The 17,852-nt window shown below is 43.8% G+C and overlaps 1 protein-coding gene across 1 annotated transcript in view; it reads left to right on the forward strand.

Annotated features, from left to right (window-relative positions):
- LOC124804927 (cytochrome P450 6a2-like) overlaps window positions 1–17,852 on the forward strand; it is an 84,195-nt gene that overhangs the window by 32,228 nt on the left and 34,115 nt on the right. Inside the window, exon 5 of the mRNA XM_047265302.1 lies at window positions 14,991–15,198. Within this exon, the coding sequence (XP_047121258.1) occupies window positions 14,991–15,198 (208 nt within the window). The remainder of the gene's footprint in view (window positions 1–14,990; window positions 15,199–17,852) is intronic.

Raw genomic sequence — 17,852 nt, forward strand, 5'->3', positions numbered from 1 at the left:
GTGTTTTTCTTTTTGTTTTTGTTTTGTTTTCACGTTAACATAATCCAGTCATAACTGGCGCCAACAGGTAGGGGCCAGTTTTCTTCTCAGTGTGCTATATGCCAATATAATTGAACCGCGCAGTACTATCTCTAGTCGTGCTGCTGCAGGAGCCTTCTCAGTTCTGGGACACCCCAGCTGTCGGGCGGATTGTGAAAAACACTTCCTAAAAAATTGGAAAAGTAAGTCCTGTATTTCGTATGACTCCGTATGAGCTCGTGTTGTTCTTGTAAATACTTCCAGTAATCTATCACGGACTTAATATCCTTCGAATACAAATATTTCGTCGCATGTCCAGCGATCCAATTGACCGCATACGTCTTTTGTTTGGGAAAAAAGGTCTTGTCCGGTAGAAAAAGTACATCCGATGTGATTTCTGTGTAGTTAGTGCGCCGAAGGAAGGCCAGTATTCGACGCGTCAGTATCCAGACGTCCGTCGCTGCGGCACACACTAAACCATGTTCTTCCGTTGCTAACAGTCCACAGTTTGTGCAAAGAGGAGAATCGACCATATGAATTGTATGTAATCGACTCCTGATCACAAGTTTATGGTTTATAAGCATATGCCATATCGATCTCGCTGCTGTTGACAGTAATGGAGTACGCACTGCACACCAAATGTGGTTCCACGTTCTCGACGGGTATTTGAATTCCATTATGTTGCGGCCATGGTGATCCATCAAGCATCTATAGATCTCCCGAGTCGTGGGTATTCTCGTCGAAGGTACTTTCAGACGAACATAACTGTAATCAACAAGAAATGAGGCAATGTGTGCAAGAGAAGGCGAAATATTGCCCACCGCAATAGGGGGTTCGTACGAAGGCGGAACAAGTACTTCTATCAGGGCTGACGTTATGCTATGCTTTCTTTGTTGCCAATTTCGTATCATCGCTCGCATGTAAAGCGCCAGAGCTTTGTTTCGCACGTTTGTGAGGTTGAGGCCACCGTTCCGGAATTGTAGCGTTAACGTATCATATTTGATCTTAAATAACATCCCAGTACTAACATAGTAACCAAAGGCAGCCATGAGGCGGTCTGCAGTACCCTTCGGTATTGGTAGGATCTGCGCTAAATGGGGCAGTCGTGACGCTATGTGAACGTTGGTGTATGCTACACGTTGGATCATGTCAAAGGCTCTCAGTGAGTTGTTGCGTATCGTCAGACGAACATTCTGCAGAAGCCGCCGAGAACTCGCCGCCGCTGACCGCCGTAGTGAACGGGTAAATGTAATCCCCAGACATCTCAGCGATTCCACGGTCTGAAACGGTCCCGGTACGTCTTCCAGACCCCGTCCAATGTGCATAATTTTGGATTTCGTCATGTTAACGGCAATGCCTGCCGCCGTCCCGTAAGAGTCTAGATGTTCAACAGCCTGACGCACTTCATGTCCTGATCTGACAAGAAGGATCAGGTCGTCCGCATATGCGCGACAAACGAAAGAGTTCTCATTAAGCGCTATCCCAGTAAGTGAGCGCCTCATAACACACATCAGCGGCTCAAGCGCTATCGCAAACAGCATCATGGAGAGTGGGCACCCTTGTCGGACTGAGCTGTTAATAGGAATCGAGCCCGCTTCCCGACCGTTTACAGTCACCTTCGATGTAGCCCCTCGTATTAGCCTCATAACGATGGAGATGAAAACAGATGGAATCGCCATTCGGCTCATGACTGACGCCAAGAAGTCATGGTTTATACTGTCGAACGCACGATCGAAGTCCACAGATATCATCGCTGCTCGCATTTTACACGTTTCCGCAAGGGCGATAACGTCACGGTATTCACTTAACGCCGAGGAGACGTTGCTTCGCACACCTAGGCAAGCCTGATCAGGGGATATTGTCCTGGATATCGCCAGCTTGAGACGAGACGCTAGTAGTCGTGCAAAGATTTTATAGTCGGTGTTTAGCATAGTGAGAGGCCGATATTGATTAACACTGCGACTCCCCGCCATCTTCGGGATGGGAAGGAGAAAGCCCGTCACAAAATCCGACGGTAGGCGCATGTCCGGACGCATCGCCTCATTGTACATCGACACCAACTGTGGCATCATCATGTCCACGAATTCTCGATAAAACTCTAGCGTAATCCCATCTGGTCCTGGTGATTTATGGGCGCTCCTTTTGAGTGCCACCTTTATATCGCCTCTGTGAGTGGCTCCATAAGCGCTGCCTTATCCGTCTCTGTCAGTGTCGTTTGCAGATGGTGCAGTATCTCTTCCCCCACCAGACGGTCCGTCGGTGTACCGGCATAGAGGTGGCGGAAATGGTCTAAAAATTCATTTACAGTGTCCTGTTGTGTTGTCAGTTGACGGCCATCTAAACCGTGGACCACTGTTACCAATGCCCGGCGGTAACGTTTATGTTCCCGCGACAGATGGTGCATCGAGGTACGTTCCCCAGTGATGGTGTCGAGACATCTTGCCCGTATTGGGATGCCACCCAATCGTCGTCGCGTGATCGATAGGATTTGTGCCTTGACACGATGAACTTCCGCATGGTGTTCTGCAGACGGCACCTGGAAGGACAGCTCACGAAGCATGGTGTAATAATAATCAAGAGTGTCTCTTTGCCATCTCGTCTTATCCCGACCATACTGTATGAGAGCTCTTCTTATTGCCGGCTTAGTACACTCGAGCCACCATTGAAGCACGGAGGTATATGTTGGTAGACGGCGTTGACATGTGGCCCATACTTCCTCGACTCTCTGACGACATTCGGAGTCCGCCAAAAGTGACGAATTGAGCTTCCATGTCCCGCGGCTTCTCCACACACTTTGCCTAGGGAGTGATATGGTACAAATGTAAGCCATATGATCAGTAAATGCCGCAGGCCATCGTTCCGCGTCGACCACCTTACCCTGTAGGCCAACCGAAACACATATTCGATCGAGTCTGCTCGCCGAGTGACTGGTATAAAAAGTATATCCCTCACGGTTCCTATGAATCATGTCCCAGGTGTCGCTTAAATCCAGATCCCGGCATAGCACATGCAACTCACGACAGGTATTGTAATGTGGAGTCTGGTCTTTTTTGGCTAAAACACAATTGAAGTCACCACCTATAATGAAATGATCGAATCTGCCGGTAAATAAGGGCACAATCTCTTCCGAATAATATCTCGCACGCGCCCGTCTGTTGTCTGTGCCGGAAGGGGCATAAACATTGAGAATGCGAATTCCATTAACAGTTATCGCCAGTCCTCGTGCCGAAGGTAGATAAGCCAGGTCGCGAACCGGAATCCCGTCCCGGACCAATATCGCCGTTCCACTGTCGTTGTTCGAGTGCGGCGAGGTGTAGGAGATGTATCCATTGACTTCCTGGAACTCAGGAATGTAATCAGTATATCCACAACCGACGCATATATCATGTCCCTAAACAACTGCTGTTTCACGGGCGATCTAATGGTATTTACATTCACTGTCCCTATTCTGTATGCCTGGGGTCGAGTAGCTGTCATCTCCACATGATGTTAAAATGACAAAGTTTCACCGTATCGATAGTCCCTTTGCACATCCGCAGAGGGTCGCCCGACGGACGTGTCCCTGCGGCATTAGGTTTCTTGACATGCGGACGGATGCGAGTCCCCACCAGTAGAATGGTCCGCATCGGTGATTTCGTCGTCCTGCTCATACCAGCTGATATTATTGGGGGGCTCCAAATTTTCCTGTGCGGCATTGATGTGTGACATCTGTTGTTCTTTCGCAGCTTTAGACTCCACCGCAGAAGGGGTAGCAGGCCCCTGAGCGGATGCGTCGTCTGAACGACATGACATCTTTTCACTGTCCGAATTCATATGGTCTGCGACATCCGAAGCTTGTGGTTCCAAGTCAATGGTTCAAATGGCTCTGAGCACTATGGGACTCAACTGCTGTGGTCATCAGTCCCCTAGAACTTAGAAGTACTTAAACCTAACTAACCTAAGGACATCACACACATCCATGCCCGAGGCAGGATTCGAACCTGCGACCGTAGCGGTCACGCGGTTCCAAACTGAAGCGCTTAGAACCGCACGGCCACACCGGCCGGCAATTCCAAGTCAGACAGGTCCATAGTGTTAGACCCATCTGGGCTCCCAAGAAGAGAAGGGAGCGTCTCCGCAGAGTTTAGTCGGCGCTTCTTGCGGTGCTTTGGCGAGAGTTGTTTGTGGGCCCTAACCTCGGCCTCTGGTGTTGGCGAATCTTGCATCACCTGCGTTCTCGCCGCCGCCACAACGCCCTGGGGCGGTTCCACTTCAGCATCCATGCCTGTTGTGATGCTGTCATCCTCTTTCTGCACCACCAGTAATGTCTGGGATTGGTGGTTGGTCGGAGCCATTCCATTTTCAGTGGGGTCCGAAGGCGCCTCAGTCAACTGCGGCGTCGGTTCGATAGTGCGCTCCGACCTCGGCGTCACCTCCCCGCGAAGCGCCGCCACGTAAGTCATCGGCAGTGACGTTGGCGTAGTCGGATTCTGGAGGTCTCCGCTGGGGAGTTGCACGAGTCTCCTCTGCATACACGCAGATCGAAGATGTCCTTCACCACCACACCCGGAGCACGTCCGGGGCTGTCCATCAAAGATGACAATAGCTCGACAGCCGCCGATGTTGATGTACGATGCCACATGTTTCGTAAGGGCAATTCGCACCTGTCGGACACCATTGAGCACTGGATACGTGCTAAAACTTGCCCAACGTTCGGCCGTATGACTGATAACTCTGCCATATGGTTGGAGCGATTCAGTGACCAATGATTCTGGTACCTCGAAAGGCAGCTCGAAGACTCGAATCGTACGCACGCCCAGGTCCGAATGAGCGACTAAAACTTCGCCAATATGACCATCGGAGTGTCGGAACTGGAATCCTCGTTTGGCGGCTTCAATGATCCTATCGCATGCTGTGTCGTCAATCATCTTTACGTAAAGAGTGCTGCTCACGATTGATAAATGAATTCCAATAGTCTCCGTGTAATTAAGTTGCACTTCGTCCCTCAAGAAACGTTCGATTTCGAAAGCCTTCGGTCGTGCATACTCGTTACAGAACGTGAACTGTATCGTGGTTTTTCGGAAATTGTGTGCCATTGCGTTCGATTCAAACAGTAACACACGCGAGTGACGACGGTGTAAACACCGCTTCTTCCGCGAACGTTCGCAGCCGGAATGTAAACAAGTCCGAGCCGCTCCGCGGCTAAAGGCGGACTGATCTCGTGCTTACATGACAGACACACTATCCATCTGAGCAACCGAGGGCACAGAGGACAGCGCGACTGCAGGGACTATCTCGCGCACGTCTCCCGCGAGACCCACATTCTCACCTTGTATGTCCACACACTACATTCGTAGTGTCCCTACCCAACACACTCATTACTCGTGGAAGACATTCTTACCAAGTCCCGTAAGAGTCCGGGTAATATGTGTGCATTCGCCCAGAAGAAGAAGTTCATGGTCGGTACTGCCAGAACTATATACTTATATGGATACGGTGTATGTTCCTTCGGACATCTTCGAAGGAACAGACACCATATCCCTATAAGTATATACTACTTAAACGGTTGTGAAACGTTGCAGCGTGGCAGTAAGAATACTGATTAGACCTAGATAAATGTTTCGGAGTCGTGATGGCCTAGCAGTTTGTGCTTTTGGTTCACTTGACTGGTGTTGTCACTGTGACTAAGTGTTACACTCGCTGTTGCGGTCCTGGCCCCATATTCGTTAGTTGGCATAACTCGTACAGTTGTATATTTATTTATTTATTTATACAGCAGTACATTGTTACTAGAAAAAATATTGCCACTATTCACAGTAATGTCAAACTGACGAGATCTACAGACAGAGCATTATAATTATTTTTCTATTATACAGAATTTCATCCCCCCACCCTGAGGGCAGGCGATCATCTATCCAAAGAGCGATCTTCTGCCAACATGATGTATTTTCGACTTACAGCTCTGTTTTAAAGTACTGCATGAGATAAAGGGTTAATATGTCCAAAGTCTTTTTATAAATAAACTGTATTTACTATTTGATGGCTGTGCACACAAGTGAATGAACAGTTGCTCCTGGTAATTCTAGGTGGATAAATGAGTGGATATGTTGGAATGAAATAAAGCAGGTAACAGGAACTTGGTATTACGTTCGCGGAAGCGCTTTAATGTATATTTGAGAGTCAGATATGGAGTGGGAGCTGTGAAATGTGGTATTGAGGGGTAGATAACAGAGCCTTGATATACGGAAGAAAGAGGAAAAGGTGAAGGGGATCATAACACAGAATTTGGTTAACGTTTCTTTGAGACATGAAGTGTGTGGTGATGAACAGAATGAAGTGCGTGTTGATAGTTGGCAGCGACCCATATTGGAAGAGGAGTAGGAACAATGTAGGATTCTGCCGATAAAGTTTCCAGGGTGCGTTGAATTCCTGCAGCAATTTGAGAAGGGATGGGAATTTAATTAGCTGCTTAAGGTTTCGCATAGGCAACGGTTGGCTGGTGTGGGATGGTAAGCGAGAAATAGCACGTTACAGAAACTGTTGTTGTTATTGTTGTTGCTGCTGCTGTAGTCTTCAGCCCGAGGACTGGTTGATGCAGCTGTTCTCACGAGTCTGTCCTGTGCAAATCTCTTCATCTCCAGTGAACTACAGCAACGTGCATCTATTTGAGCCTCCTCAACGTATTCGTCCCATGGTCTCCCTCCACAATGTTTAGGCACCATACTTCACTCCATTACGAAACTAATCCCTCAGGATGTGTCCTATCGACAGATTCCTTCTTTTGATCTATTCGTGCCATAATGTTTCTCCCCAATTCTATTCAATATCTCCTCGCTATTTGCTCATCTACCCATCAATTTTCAACATTTCTCTGTAGTGCCACATTTCAAAAGATTCTATTCTCTTCTTGTCTGAGCTACCTGTCATCCTTGTTTCACTACCATACAAGGCTACACTGCACACAAATACCTAACACTTAAATTTATATTCGATATTAACAAATTTATCTCCTTCAGAATAGCTGTTTCTGTCATTTCCAGTCTATATTTTAAAGCCCCTGTACTTCGGTCATCATCCGGTATTTTAACTCCCAAATAGTAGAACTCGTCAGCTACTTTTGGTGTCTCATTTCCTAATCAAAGTTCTTCAGCATCACCTAATTTAATTCGACTGCATTCCATTACCATTGTTTCTCTTTTGTTGATATCCATCTTAAACCCTAATTTCAAGACACTGTCTATCCCATTCAATTGCTTTTCCAAGTCCTTTGCTGTCTCTGACAGAATTACAATGTCGTCGGGAAACCTCAAAGTTTTTATTTCGTCTCCGTGAACGTTAATTCCTTCTACAGTTTTTCTTCGGCTCCCTTTACTGCTTGCTCAACGTACAGATTGAATTACATCATTACATCTGGAATAGGCTACAACCCTGTCTTACTCTCTTTTCAACCATTGCTTCCCTTTCATGCCTTCGATTCCTACAACTGCGGCCTGTACAAGTTGTATATAACATTTCTCTTCCTGTATTTTACGGCTGCTAATTGTTGAATTTCAAAGAACGTATTCTCGCCAACAGTGACAAAAGCTTTCTTCATTTCCAAATACTAGAAACGTTATTCTGCCATTTTTATTTATTTTTCTACAGTATGCTGTAAGGTCGCATTGCCTCGCGTGTTCCTACATTTCTTAAGATGCCAAACTGAATTTCCCCAAGGTCGGCTACCAGCATTTTTTCCATTTTTCTGAAGTAACTTGAGTCAGTATTTTACAACTATAACTTACTCTACTATTATTTCGGTAATGTGCACAACGTGTCAGATCCTGTTTTATTTTGAACTACATTCTTCTTGCAATCTGAGCGTGTTCTCTTGTCTCATATGTTGCGAAGTAAGTGGAACAACTTGTCATGGCTGGCTCTCATGCGGGTCCCACTACTTCTCAGGAACAGCTGTCGAATTCAGCTATAAAAAGTATACAGTTCCATTAAAAAAATCGTACATGCTTCAATATCCCTGTTGATACCAATGTCGAAAACATTAACCAAACAAAAAATACGTGCCCCTCGGCGTTCTAACATTTGCTGTAAACCGAGTTTCGATCTGTGTAAGCGGTACGAAATAAAAGGGGCTTTACATCTTGCGTGACTCACCCTGTATATTTGCTGTGTGGGGAAAAAATATTGAAGCAGGCTGGTATTAACATGAATGTTGACAAGTAGCGTTACAGTAAATTCAGGCTCAGAAAATTCAAAACTTGGACGTAAGATGCTGCATTGTCTCTAATCTTACGTTACATGACCTTGAATTATTGCATTATGGCCGATGTTATAAAAAATAACATCCTCTAGTTGACAGATCGCGTCAAGTTACTGATGGGTGAAACAGCTGTCAATACGAGTCATTGTCTTTTTTAAAAAAATGTTTTAACCAAAGTTACTTACCTAAATAGCACAAAAACTATAATTTGGTAGGTTACTGGCAGGTACAAGCACAGTAAAGTAACGGTTGGGGGTGGGGGGGGGGGGTAGGGGTGAGTGGGCGGGTTGTATTATTAGCTGTTCGCTATAAACCTTAGAAGTACTGCGCCAAAAATTTCTTCTTATTTTCACTTTGATCATTGAGAAGATATTCTTATGTTATACGTGTGTTGATAAAAATTTAAGTTTGTTCAAGAAGCCTTTGTGAGCAAGATGAAGTGCTTGAAGATTCTGGTCTTTGCTATTTGCGGAACGGCTACGTTGGGTAAGATGTATAGCAAAATTGGATTTCTGCAGGTTGTTAAGATGGAGTACATCAGTATGCTCTAAGAATCTTGTAGCGAAGTTTCTGTCAGTTTGTCAAATATAGAAGCTTAGACACAAGTTGCATATAAGTTCGTACTTGTATTTTTACACAGTGTTTGATACTATAAATAATTTTATTTTGTATCTTACTGTTGGTGTGGAAACATTCTTACGTCACATGTCTTAAAGAGGTTGGCCATTAGCTAAAAAACCTTACCTCAGAAAGGCAGCTTTGCAAAATTGATTTCTTGTTTGTGAGTGGCCGTTCACAACTGGTTCGTCTAATTCTTTTTTGTAAAGTATTTTATGTATTAAAGCAGAATAGTATATAATGCTGAATGTAACTGAATTTATAATTTTCATTTTTAAGGTATTTTAGTTTTATTCATTAATATACTGAGCTTGCAGTTAATTATGGGTTTGAAGCATGTCATTTTATGTTGGTCTCGCTGGCGGGAAGACTTGAGATGACTCTTGTTTTGGACGCAATTTTATTATCTAAATTTTTTATTTCACTGGGGCTCTGCAGCTGGTAGAAGTAATACGCTGCCTTACGCAGTGGTGCGTCGCCGTAATCTGCAAACCCGTGGTCTGGGGGTAGCGTCTTTGATTCCTAATCAGAACGTCTCCAGTCGCGGGTTCGATCCCCGCCACTGCCTAAATTTTGATAAATAATCAGCATTGGCGGCCGAAGACTTCCGGCATAAGAAGTCAGCCTCATTCTGCTAACGGCCTTGTCAAAGAGGGCGGAGGAGCGGATGGAGGTTCAGGGCCCTCTCTTGTCCTATGGGTGGGAAATTGCCCCTAAAGGCGGAAGAATCAGCAATGATCAACGACATGAGGATGCAGAAGGCAATGGAAACCACTGCATTAAAGACACGTAACGTGTATCCACAGGACATGTGGCCTGTAATTGAAGAAGTGTCTTGATGATCTCTCCATTGGAAAAAGATTCCGGAATAGTCCCCCATTCGGATCTCCGGGAGGGGACTGCCAAGGGGGAGGTTACCATGAGAAAAAGATTGTATTATCAACGAAAGGATAACGTTCTACGAGTCGGGGCATGGAATGTCAGAAGCTTGAACATGGTAGGGAAACTAGAAAATCTGAAAAGGGAACTGCAAAGGCTCAATCTAGATATAGTGGGGGTCAGTGAAGTGAAGTGGACGGAAGACAAGGATTTCTCGTCAGATGAGTATCGGGTAATATCAACAGCAGCAGAAAATGGTTTAACAGATGCAGGATTCGTTATGAATAGGAAGGTAGGGCAGAGGGTGTGTTACTATGAACTGTTCAGTGACCGGGTTGGTCTAATCAGAATCGACAGCAGACCAACACCGACAACGACAGTTCAGGTATACATGCCGACGTCGCAAGCTGAAGATGAACAGATAGAGAAAGTGTATGAGGATATTGAAAGGGTAATACAGTATGTAAAGGGGGACGAAAATCTAATAGTCATGGGCGACTGGAATGCAGTTGTAGGGGAAGGAGTAGAAGAAAAGGTTTCAGAAGAATATGGGCTTGGGACAAGGAATGAAAGAGGAGAAAGACTAATTGAGTTCTGTAACAAGTTTCAGCTAGTAATAGCGAAAGCCCTATTCAAGAATCACAAGAGGAGGAGGTATACTTGGAAAAGGCCGGGAGATACGGCAAGATTTCAATTAGATTACATCATGGTCAGACAGAGATTCCGAAATCAGATACTGGATTGTAAGGCGCACCCAGGAGCAGATATAGACTCAGATCACAATATAGTAGTGATGAAGAGTAGGCTGAAGTTCAAGACATTAGTCAGGAAGAATCAATACGCAAAGAAGTGGGATACGGAAGTACTAAGGAATAACGAGATACGTTTGAAGTTCTCTAACGCTATAGATACAGCAATAAGGAATAGCGCAGTAGGCAGTACAGTTGAAGAGGAATGGACATCTCTAAAAAGGGCCATCACAGAAGTTGGGAAGGAAAACATAGGTACAAAGAAGGTAGCTGCGAAGAAACCATGGGTAACAGAAGAAGTACTTCAGTTGATTGATGAAAGGAGGAAGTACAAACATGTTCCGGGAAAATCAGGAATACAGAAATACATGTCGCTGAGGAATGAAATAAATAAGAAGTGCAGGGAAGCTAAGACGAAATGGCTGCAGGAAAAATGTGAAGGCATCGAAAAAGATATGATTGTCGGAAGGACAGACTCAGCATACAGGAAAGTCAAAACAACCTTTGGTGACATTAAAAGCAACGGTGGTAACATTAAGAGTGCAACGGGAATTCCACTGTTAAATGCAGAGAAGAGAGCAGATAGGTGGAAAGAATACACTGAAAGCCTCTATGAGGGTGAAGATTTGTCTGATGTAATAGAAGAAGAAACAGGAGTCGATTTAGAAGAGATAGGGGATCCAGTATTAGAATCTGAATTTAAAAGAGCTTTGGACGACTTACGGTCAAATAAGGCAGAAGGAATAGACAACATTCCATCAGAATTTCTAAAATCATTGGGGGAAGTGGCAACAAAACGACTATTCACGTTGGTGTGTAGAATATATGAGTCATACCATCTGACTTTCGGAATAGCATCATCCACACAATTCCGAAGACGGCAAGAGCTGACAAGTGCGAGAATTATCGCACAATCAGCTTAACAGCTCATGCATCGAAGCTGCTTACAAGAATAATATACAGAAGAATGGAAAAGAAAATTGAAAATGCGCTAGGTGACGATCAGTGTGGCTTTAGGAAAAGTAAAGGGACGAGAGAGGCAATTCTGACGTTACGGCTAATAATGGAAGCAAGGCTAAAGAAAAATCAAGACACTTTCATAGGATTTGTCGACCTGAAAAAAGCGTTCGACAATATAAAATGGTGCAAGCTGCTCGAGATTCTGAAAAAAGTAGGGGTAAGCTATAGGGAGAGACGGGTCATACACAATATGTACAACAACCAAGAGGGAATAATAAGAGTGGACGATCAAGAACGAAGTGCTCGTATTAAGAAGGGTGTAAGACAAGGCTGTAGCCTTTCGTCCCTACTCTTCAATCTGTACATCGAGGAAGCAATGATGGAAATAAAAGAAAGGTTCAGGAGTGGAATTAAAATACAAAGTGAAAGGATATCAATGATACGATTCGCTGATGACATTGCTATCCTGAGTGAAAGTGAAGAAGAATTAAATGATCTGCTGAACGGAATGAACAGTCTAATGAGTACACAGTATGGTTTGAGAGTAAATCGGAGGAACACGAAAGTAATGAGAAGTAGTAGAAATGAGAACAGCGAGAAGCTTAACATCAGGATTGATGGTCGCGAAGTCAATGAAGTTAAGGAATTCTGCTACCTAGGCAGTAAAATAACCAATGACGGACGGAGCAAGGAGGACATCAAAAGCAGACTCGCTATGGCAAAAAAGGCATTTCTGGCCAAGAGAAGTCTACTAATATCAAATACCGGCCTTAATTTGAGGAAGAAATTGCTGAGGATGTACGTCTGGAGTACAGCATTGTATGGTAGTGAAACATGGACTGTGGGAAAACCGGAACAGAAGAGAATTGAAGCATTTGAGATGTGGTGCTATAGACGAATGTTGAAAATTAGGTGGACTGATAAGGTAAGGAATGAGGAGGTTCTACGCAGAATCGGAGAGGAAACGAATATGTGGAAAACACTGATAAGGAGAAAGGACAGGATGATAGGACATCTGCTAATACATGAGGGAATGACTTCCATGGTACTAGAGGGAGCTGTAGAGGACAAAAACTGTAGAGGAAGACAGAGATTGGAATACGTCAAGCAAATAATTGAGGACGTAGGTTGCACGTGCTACTCTGAGATGAAGAGGTTAGCACAGGAAAGGAATTCGTGGCGGGCCGCATCAAACCAGTCAGTAGACTGATGACCAAAAGAAAAACGCAGTGGTGCAGAGTACGTTAGCACCGAATTAAAAGCTGGTTCTCACGGAGGCACTGGAGACGAATAAATCGTACGGCACAGTAGCGAGCCACTGGAATGGGCAAAGGTACGCGGGCTACGAGGAAAATTTTGTTTGACGGCCGATACGTAGGGAAACCACAGGCGTTCCAGTGCGAAACTCAACATTTTGTTTATTAAAAATTAATGGTTCAAATGGCTCTGACCACTATGGGACTTAACATCTGTGGCCATCAGTCCCCTAGAACTTAGAACTACTTAAACCTAACTAACCTAAGAACATCACCCACATCCATGCCCGAGGCAGGATTCGAACCTGCGACCGTAGCAGTCGCGCGGTTCCCGACTGAGCGCCTAGAACCGCTAGACCACCGCGGCCGGCTATTAAATATTAGTTACCCGTTTACCTTTGTCATGGCAAATACCACGAGGAGCCTAAGAGTCATCGTATCTTTAATTCGACAGTACCACTATGCAGTAATCCAGTTTAATTAGTAGACAAATGAATACTGTTAAGACACGACGATGTACGAATAGCTGCGAAGTTTTACGAAGTATGCAGGAGATTTCGACTGTGCACCAATCTATTCAGACGACGATAAGACGTACTCAAAGCGTGTTCTCCTGTAATAGTCGGTTTTACCAAGCTCTCGAATTTCATTAACTTTCTGAGACGAATTGTTTCAGACTGTTTCACTATAACTGTTTTACGACGTTCGCTAATAAATGCTTCGTAATGGCATCCCCGGACTTATTTCAAGTAAATTAGCTACCCGCACAACCACTTATAATCGCAAGCCACCTGTTTGCACCTTCTAATGTATCCAATGCGCTAAAAATAGCTGCTTAGAGAGACTTCATCTACAAGAGCTTGTAAGAAAACAGGTAGGAGGAAATCTTACATGCCGAATCATTAAGAGGGGTAGGACGTCAAACTGGCCGACTTGGAGCAGGAGAGGCACCACGGGACATTTTAATTTCAACTGTCTATACTTTTATAAATGAATTCATAAAACTTTGTCAGCATGACCAGGAAGGGTTCAGGATACAGGTTCATAGCAGTGGAAGTTCAAAACTATAACAAAATATATTTTTTTACATGTGAAATGTCATCATTTTTTCACTTACTATTGGCTGCATTCGTTGCTATAGGTACACTTTTCTTCATAAGTAAGGGAGATTCTTCGATGAATTTTGCACAGCATACAAACCATACTTACAGGTGCATGGAACTCTAGAATTTCCCTAATCTATTAAAAACTGTGCTAAAAATTGAGATAATTGACCATTAAATTTGAGTTTTTTCTAAACATACAGTTTAAAATGTAACAGCTCATTCATTTTTTCATTAATCAAATAATGATAAATATTTTTTTACATGTGAAATCTCATCATTTTTTCACTTACTATTGGCTGCATTTGTTGCTATAGGTACACTTTTCTTCATAAGTAAGGGAGATTCTTCGATGAATTTTGCACAGCATACAAACCATACTTACAGGTGTATGGAACTCTAGAATTTCCCTAATCTATTAAAAACTGTGCTAAAAATTGAGATAATTAACCATTAAATTTGAGTTTTTTCTAAGCATGAAGTTTAAAATGTAACAGCTCATTCATTTTTTCATTAATTAAATAAATTCTAGCGTTTCATACACCTGTAAGTATGGTTTGTATGCTGTGCAAAATTCATCGAAGAATCTCTCTTACTTGTGAAGAAAAGTGTACCTATAGCAACAAATGCAGCCAATAGTAAGTCAAAAAATGATGTAATTTCACACGTAAAAAAAATTTATTTTGTTGTACTTTTGAACTTACATTGCTATGAGTTTGAATCCTGAATCCTTCCTGGTCGTGTTGACAAAGTTTTATGAATTTATTTGTAAAAGTATAGACATTGGAAATTAAAATGTCGTGTGGTGTCTCTCCTGCTCCAAGTCGGCGCGTTTGACGTCCTACCCCCCTTGAGATAACTCAGGAAGGGGTTAACGTAAGTAGCGTAGTCTCGGGTGGTAAGCCTGAGCACTTATACTGAATGTCACCTACACTAATTTCTATGGTGTCGTGGCTAAACCGAGAAACTTTTACGGCCGTTTGGCAAGGGGTCTTTTAATATCTAGTTCACAGTTCTTGGCTTTCTGTGAATTTCACAACTGTGTTTTTTGTCTTTATTAGAGATTCTAAAATTGAAATAATTAATTCCACTTGGTGTTTTGTGTTCTACAGCGACTTGACTTTTGTGTTGTATCTAATTTAGTACTTATGCTTTATTAATATTATTATTTCAGACGGGTTGGAGGCGTGGCGTCTATGCATGCGGTACACGGCCGACGTGGTTTCGTCGTGTGCGCTGGGCGTCAGAGGACGCGCCCTTGAGGACGAGCACTCGCCTTTACTAAAAATGTTTCAGAAGCTTCTTGAGCCAACCTTCATGACCATTTTGACGATCTTTATCATGGCTACGTCACCGAAATTGGCTACGCTTCTCCGTCTAAGGTACTGTTATCATTACTGAAGCTTCTTCGAGAAGCATCTTGAGCGCTCATACATATCTACAGACATTATTTCCAAAATGCTGTGTGGTATTTGGTCTGACTGGTCAAGAAGATTATTCGTTTCTATTGACGCTCACTGGTGGTGTGTCTTGTCGGCATGAAATGTGGATTTACTCCCTGAGATGGAACATAGCATTTATGAGGGAGAATAACATTTATGCGGGAGAAACTGCCTCAGATCAGTCTCTGGGCATTCTGAATAAGGCGTTCTGTTATTTTCCTAAATAGACTCAAATGGATGACTTGCTATTTCTTAATCTGACAATAGACCCTTGAAACTTCCTGGCAGATTAAAACTGTGACTCGAACTCGGGACCTTTGCCTTTCGCGGGCAAGTGCTCTACCATCTGAGCTACCGAAGCACGACTCGTGCCCGGTCCTCACAGCCTTACTTCAGCCAGTATCTCGTCTCCTACCTTCCAAACTTCACAGAAGCTCTCCTGTGAGTTCGAGTCTCGGCCGGGCACACAGTTTTAATCTGTCAGGAAGTTTCATATCAGCACACAATCCGCTGCAGAGTGAAAATCTAATTCTGCTAACATCCCCCAGGCTGTGGCTAAGCCGTGTCTCCGCAGTATCCTTTCTTTCAGGAGTGCTAGTTCTGCAAGGTTCGCAGGAGAGCTTCTGTAAAGTTTGGAAGGCAGGAGACGAGGTACTGGCAGAAGTAAAGCTGTGAGTACCGGCCGTGAGTTGTGCTTCGGTAGCTCAGACGGTAGAGCACTTGCCCGCGAAAGGCAAAGGTCCCGAGTTCGAGTCTCAGTCGGGCACACAGTTTTGTCTGCCAGGAAGTTTCATATCAGCGCACACTCCGCTGCAGAGTGAAAGTCTCATTCGGGAATAGAACCTTGTTTTCCAGTTCTTCTCCAAGTATACTTGGCCGTCGCCCGTAATGACCTCGACATGACGTTGTCCACTGTAGTTGCTTAAATATTTCAATTTAGTATGCAAGATACCCATCTGCTTCCATCTCGTCGCATCTAATGCCATTCATGCCAGACTCCAGCTCATCTAATGCACTTTGCTATCGCCATCAATGGTATCGCAAGTGCAGTGGGCCACACAGGCTCTCCGTCACTGTAAGTGGACGACTTTTGCCTCTACTATGTTTCTGCATCAATGCGAACCGCTTAGCGCCAACTTCAGGGGGCTGCCTGGAGAGTCCATGATCGGGCCCTGAATCACGGCTATCAGTTTTATGCTGCGAAATCACGAGTTACGCGTTTCTGTCGACTCTGGACTGTGCACCCACACCCTGAAATTTATCTTGTTTATCTGGTCCCTTATTATTACTGATGCTTAAGGAATCCAATACACTGTTTCTTTTTCCCTTTTTTAATAAGATGGTAACGCGTGCTTTAACCATTTCGGTCAATGAATCCTGTAAAACGGATAACAATGACTAAGATTGTTTTACAGCAAAACAAAAACAGCGAGTGCTATATGTGTCACCTGCGTTTTGGCATAGACATGTTATAAGAACAATTTAAAATTATAGCCTGGTAGAAACGATGTAGCTCTTTAAATTTAATGTGGGCATGGTGCCCACCCAGAAGGAATCAATTCAGTATATCAACTTGCAGATGAGGTGAATGATGATGATAATGATGATGATGATGATTATATGTTTAAAGGGACTAAACGTCTGTGTCATCAGTCCCTCCTTATCATGAGCGAAACATATCTCTCTCTCTCTCTTCTCAGTGATCACAGGCCCTGTAGACCACGCGCTGCATCAACGATCTGCTCCCACCGCCTTCTATCCCTCGCAGCCTCTCTCCACCCTGCGGAAATTCCTAATGCTGCGAGGTCATTCTCTATGTCATTTTTCCACCTTGTACGAGGTCGGCCTAATGGTCTTGTTGACTGGAGAGTTCCTTCAAATGCTGTCTTGGTGATTCTGTTATTTTCCATTCTGGTCACATGTCCAGCCCATTGCAGTCTCCTGCTTTTTAATTTCTGGATGGTAGTGGGTATCAACTGATAAATTTCATTGTTCTTTCGAATTCTCGATATGTCATTCTCCAACACAGGTCCCCAGATTTTTCTCATTACTTTTCTTTCAAAAACATTCAGTTTTTCTCTTTCATTCTTTGTAAGCGTCCAGCTTTCTAAACCGTACAGTACTATGAGGCAGGTAATAGTGTTGTATGTCTTCATCTTTGTGATGATTGACAAAGCTTTACATTTGAGTGGGTTGATTAGTGAGTACAGACATCTCGACCCTGAGGCTATTCTTTCATTTATATCCATTGTTATGATATTTTTACTTTTGAAACGTGATCCAAGGTATTTAAACTGGAGAACTTTTCTGAATTTAGAATGTTGATCAATTTCAAAGTAAGGATTTGGGTTTATGACTCGACCTATTTCCATATATTAGGTTTTCTCTTGGTTAATCAAAAACCCGATTTTGCTGGCCCTCTGCCTGAGATATCTGTCTGTATATGTCTTTCAGTTCTTCTTGAGTTTCACTCAGCAACACTATATCATCTGCATAAGCCAGGAGTTTTACTTCACTGTGTTCGAATCGGAGACCATTGTATAGATGTAAATTACTCTCCCGAACCACTTTCTCTAATGCATGGTTGAAGACGA

The sequence above is a fragment of the Schistocerca piceifrons genome, chromosome 7 (assembly GCF_021461385.2).
Source record: "Schistocerca piceifrons isolate TAMUIC-IGC-003096 chromosome 7, iqSchPice1.1, whole genome shotgun sequence".
Classification (NCBI taxonomy): domain Eukaryota; kingdom Metazoa; phylum Arthropoda; class Insecta; order Orthoptera; family Acrididae; genus Schistocerca; species Schistocerca piceifrons.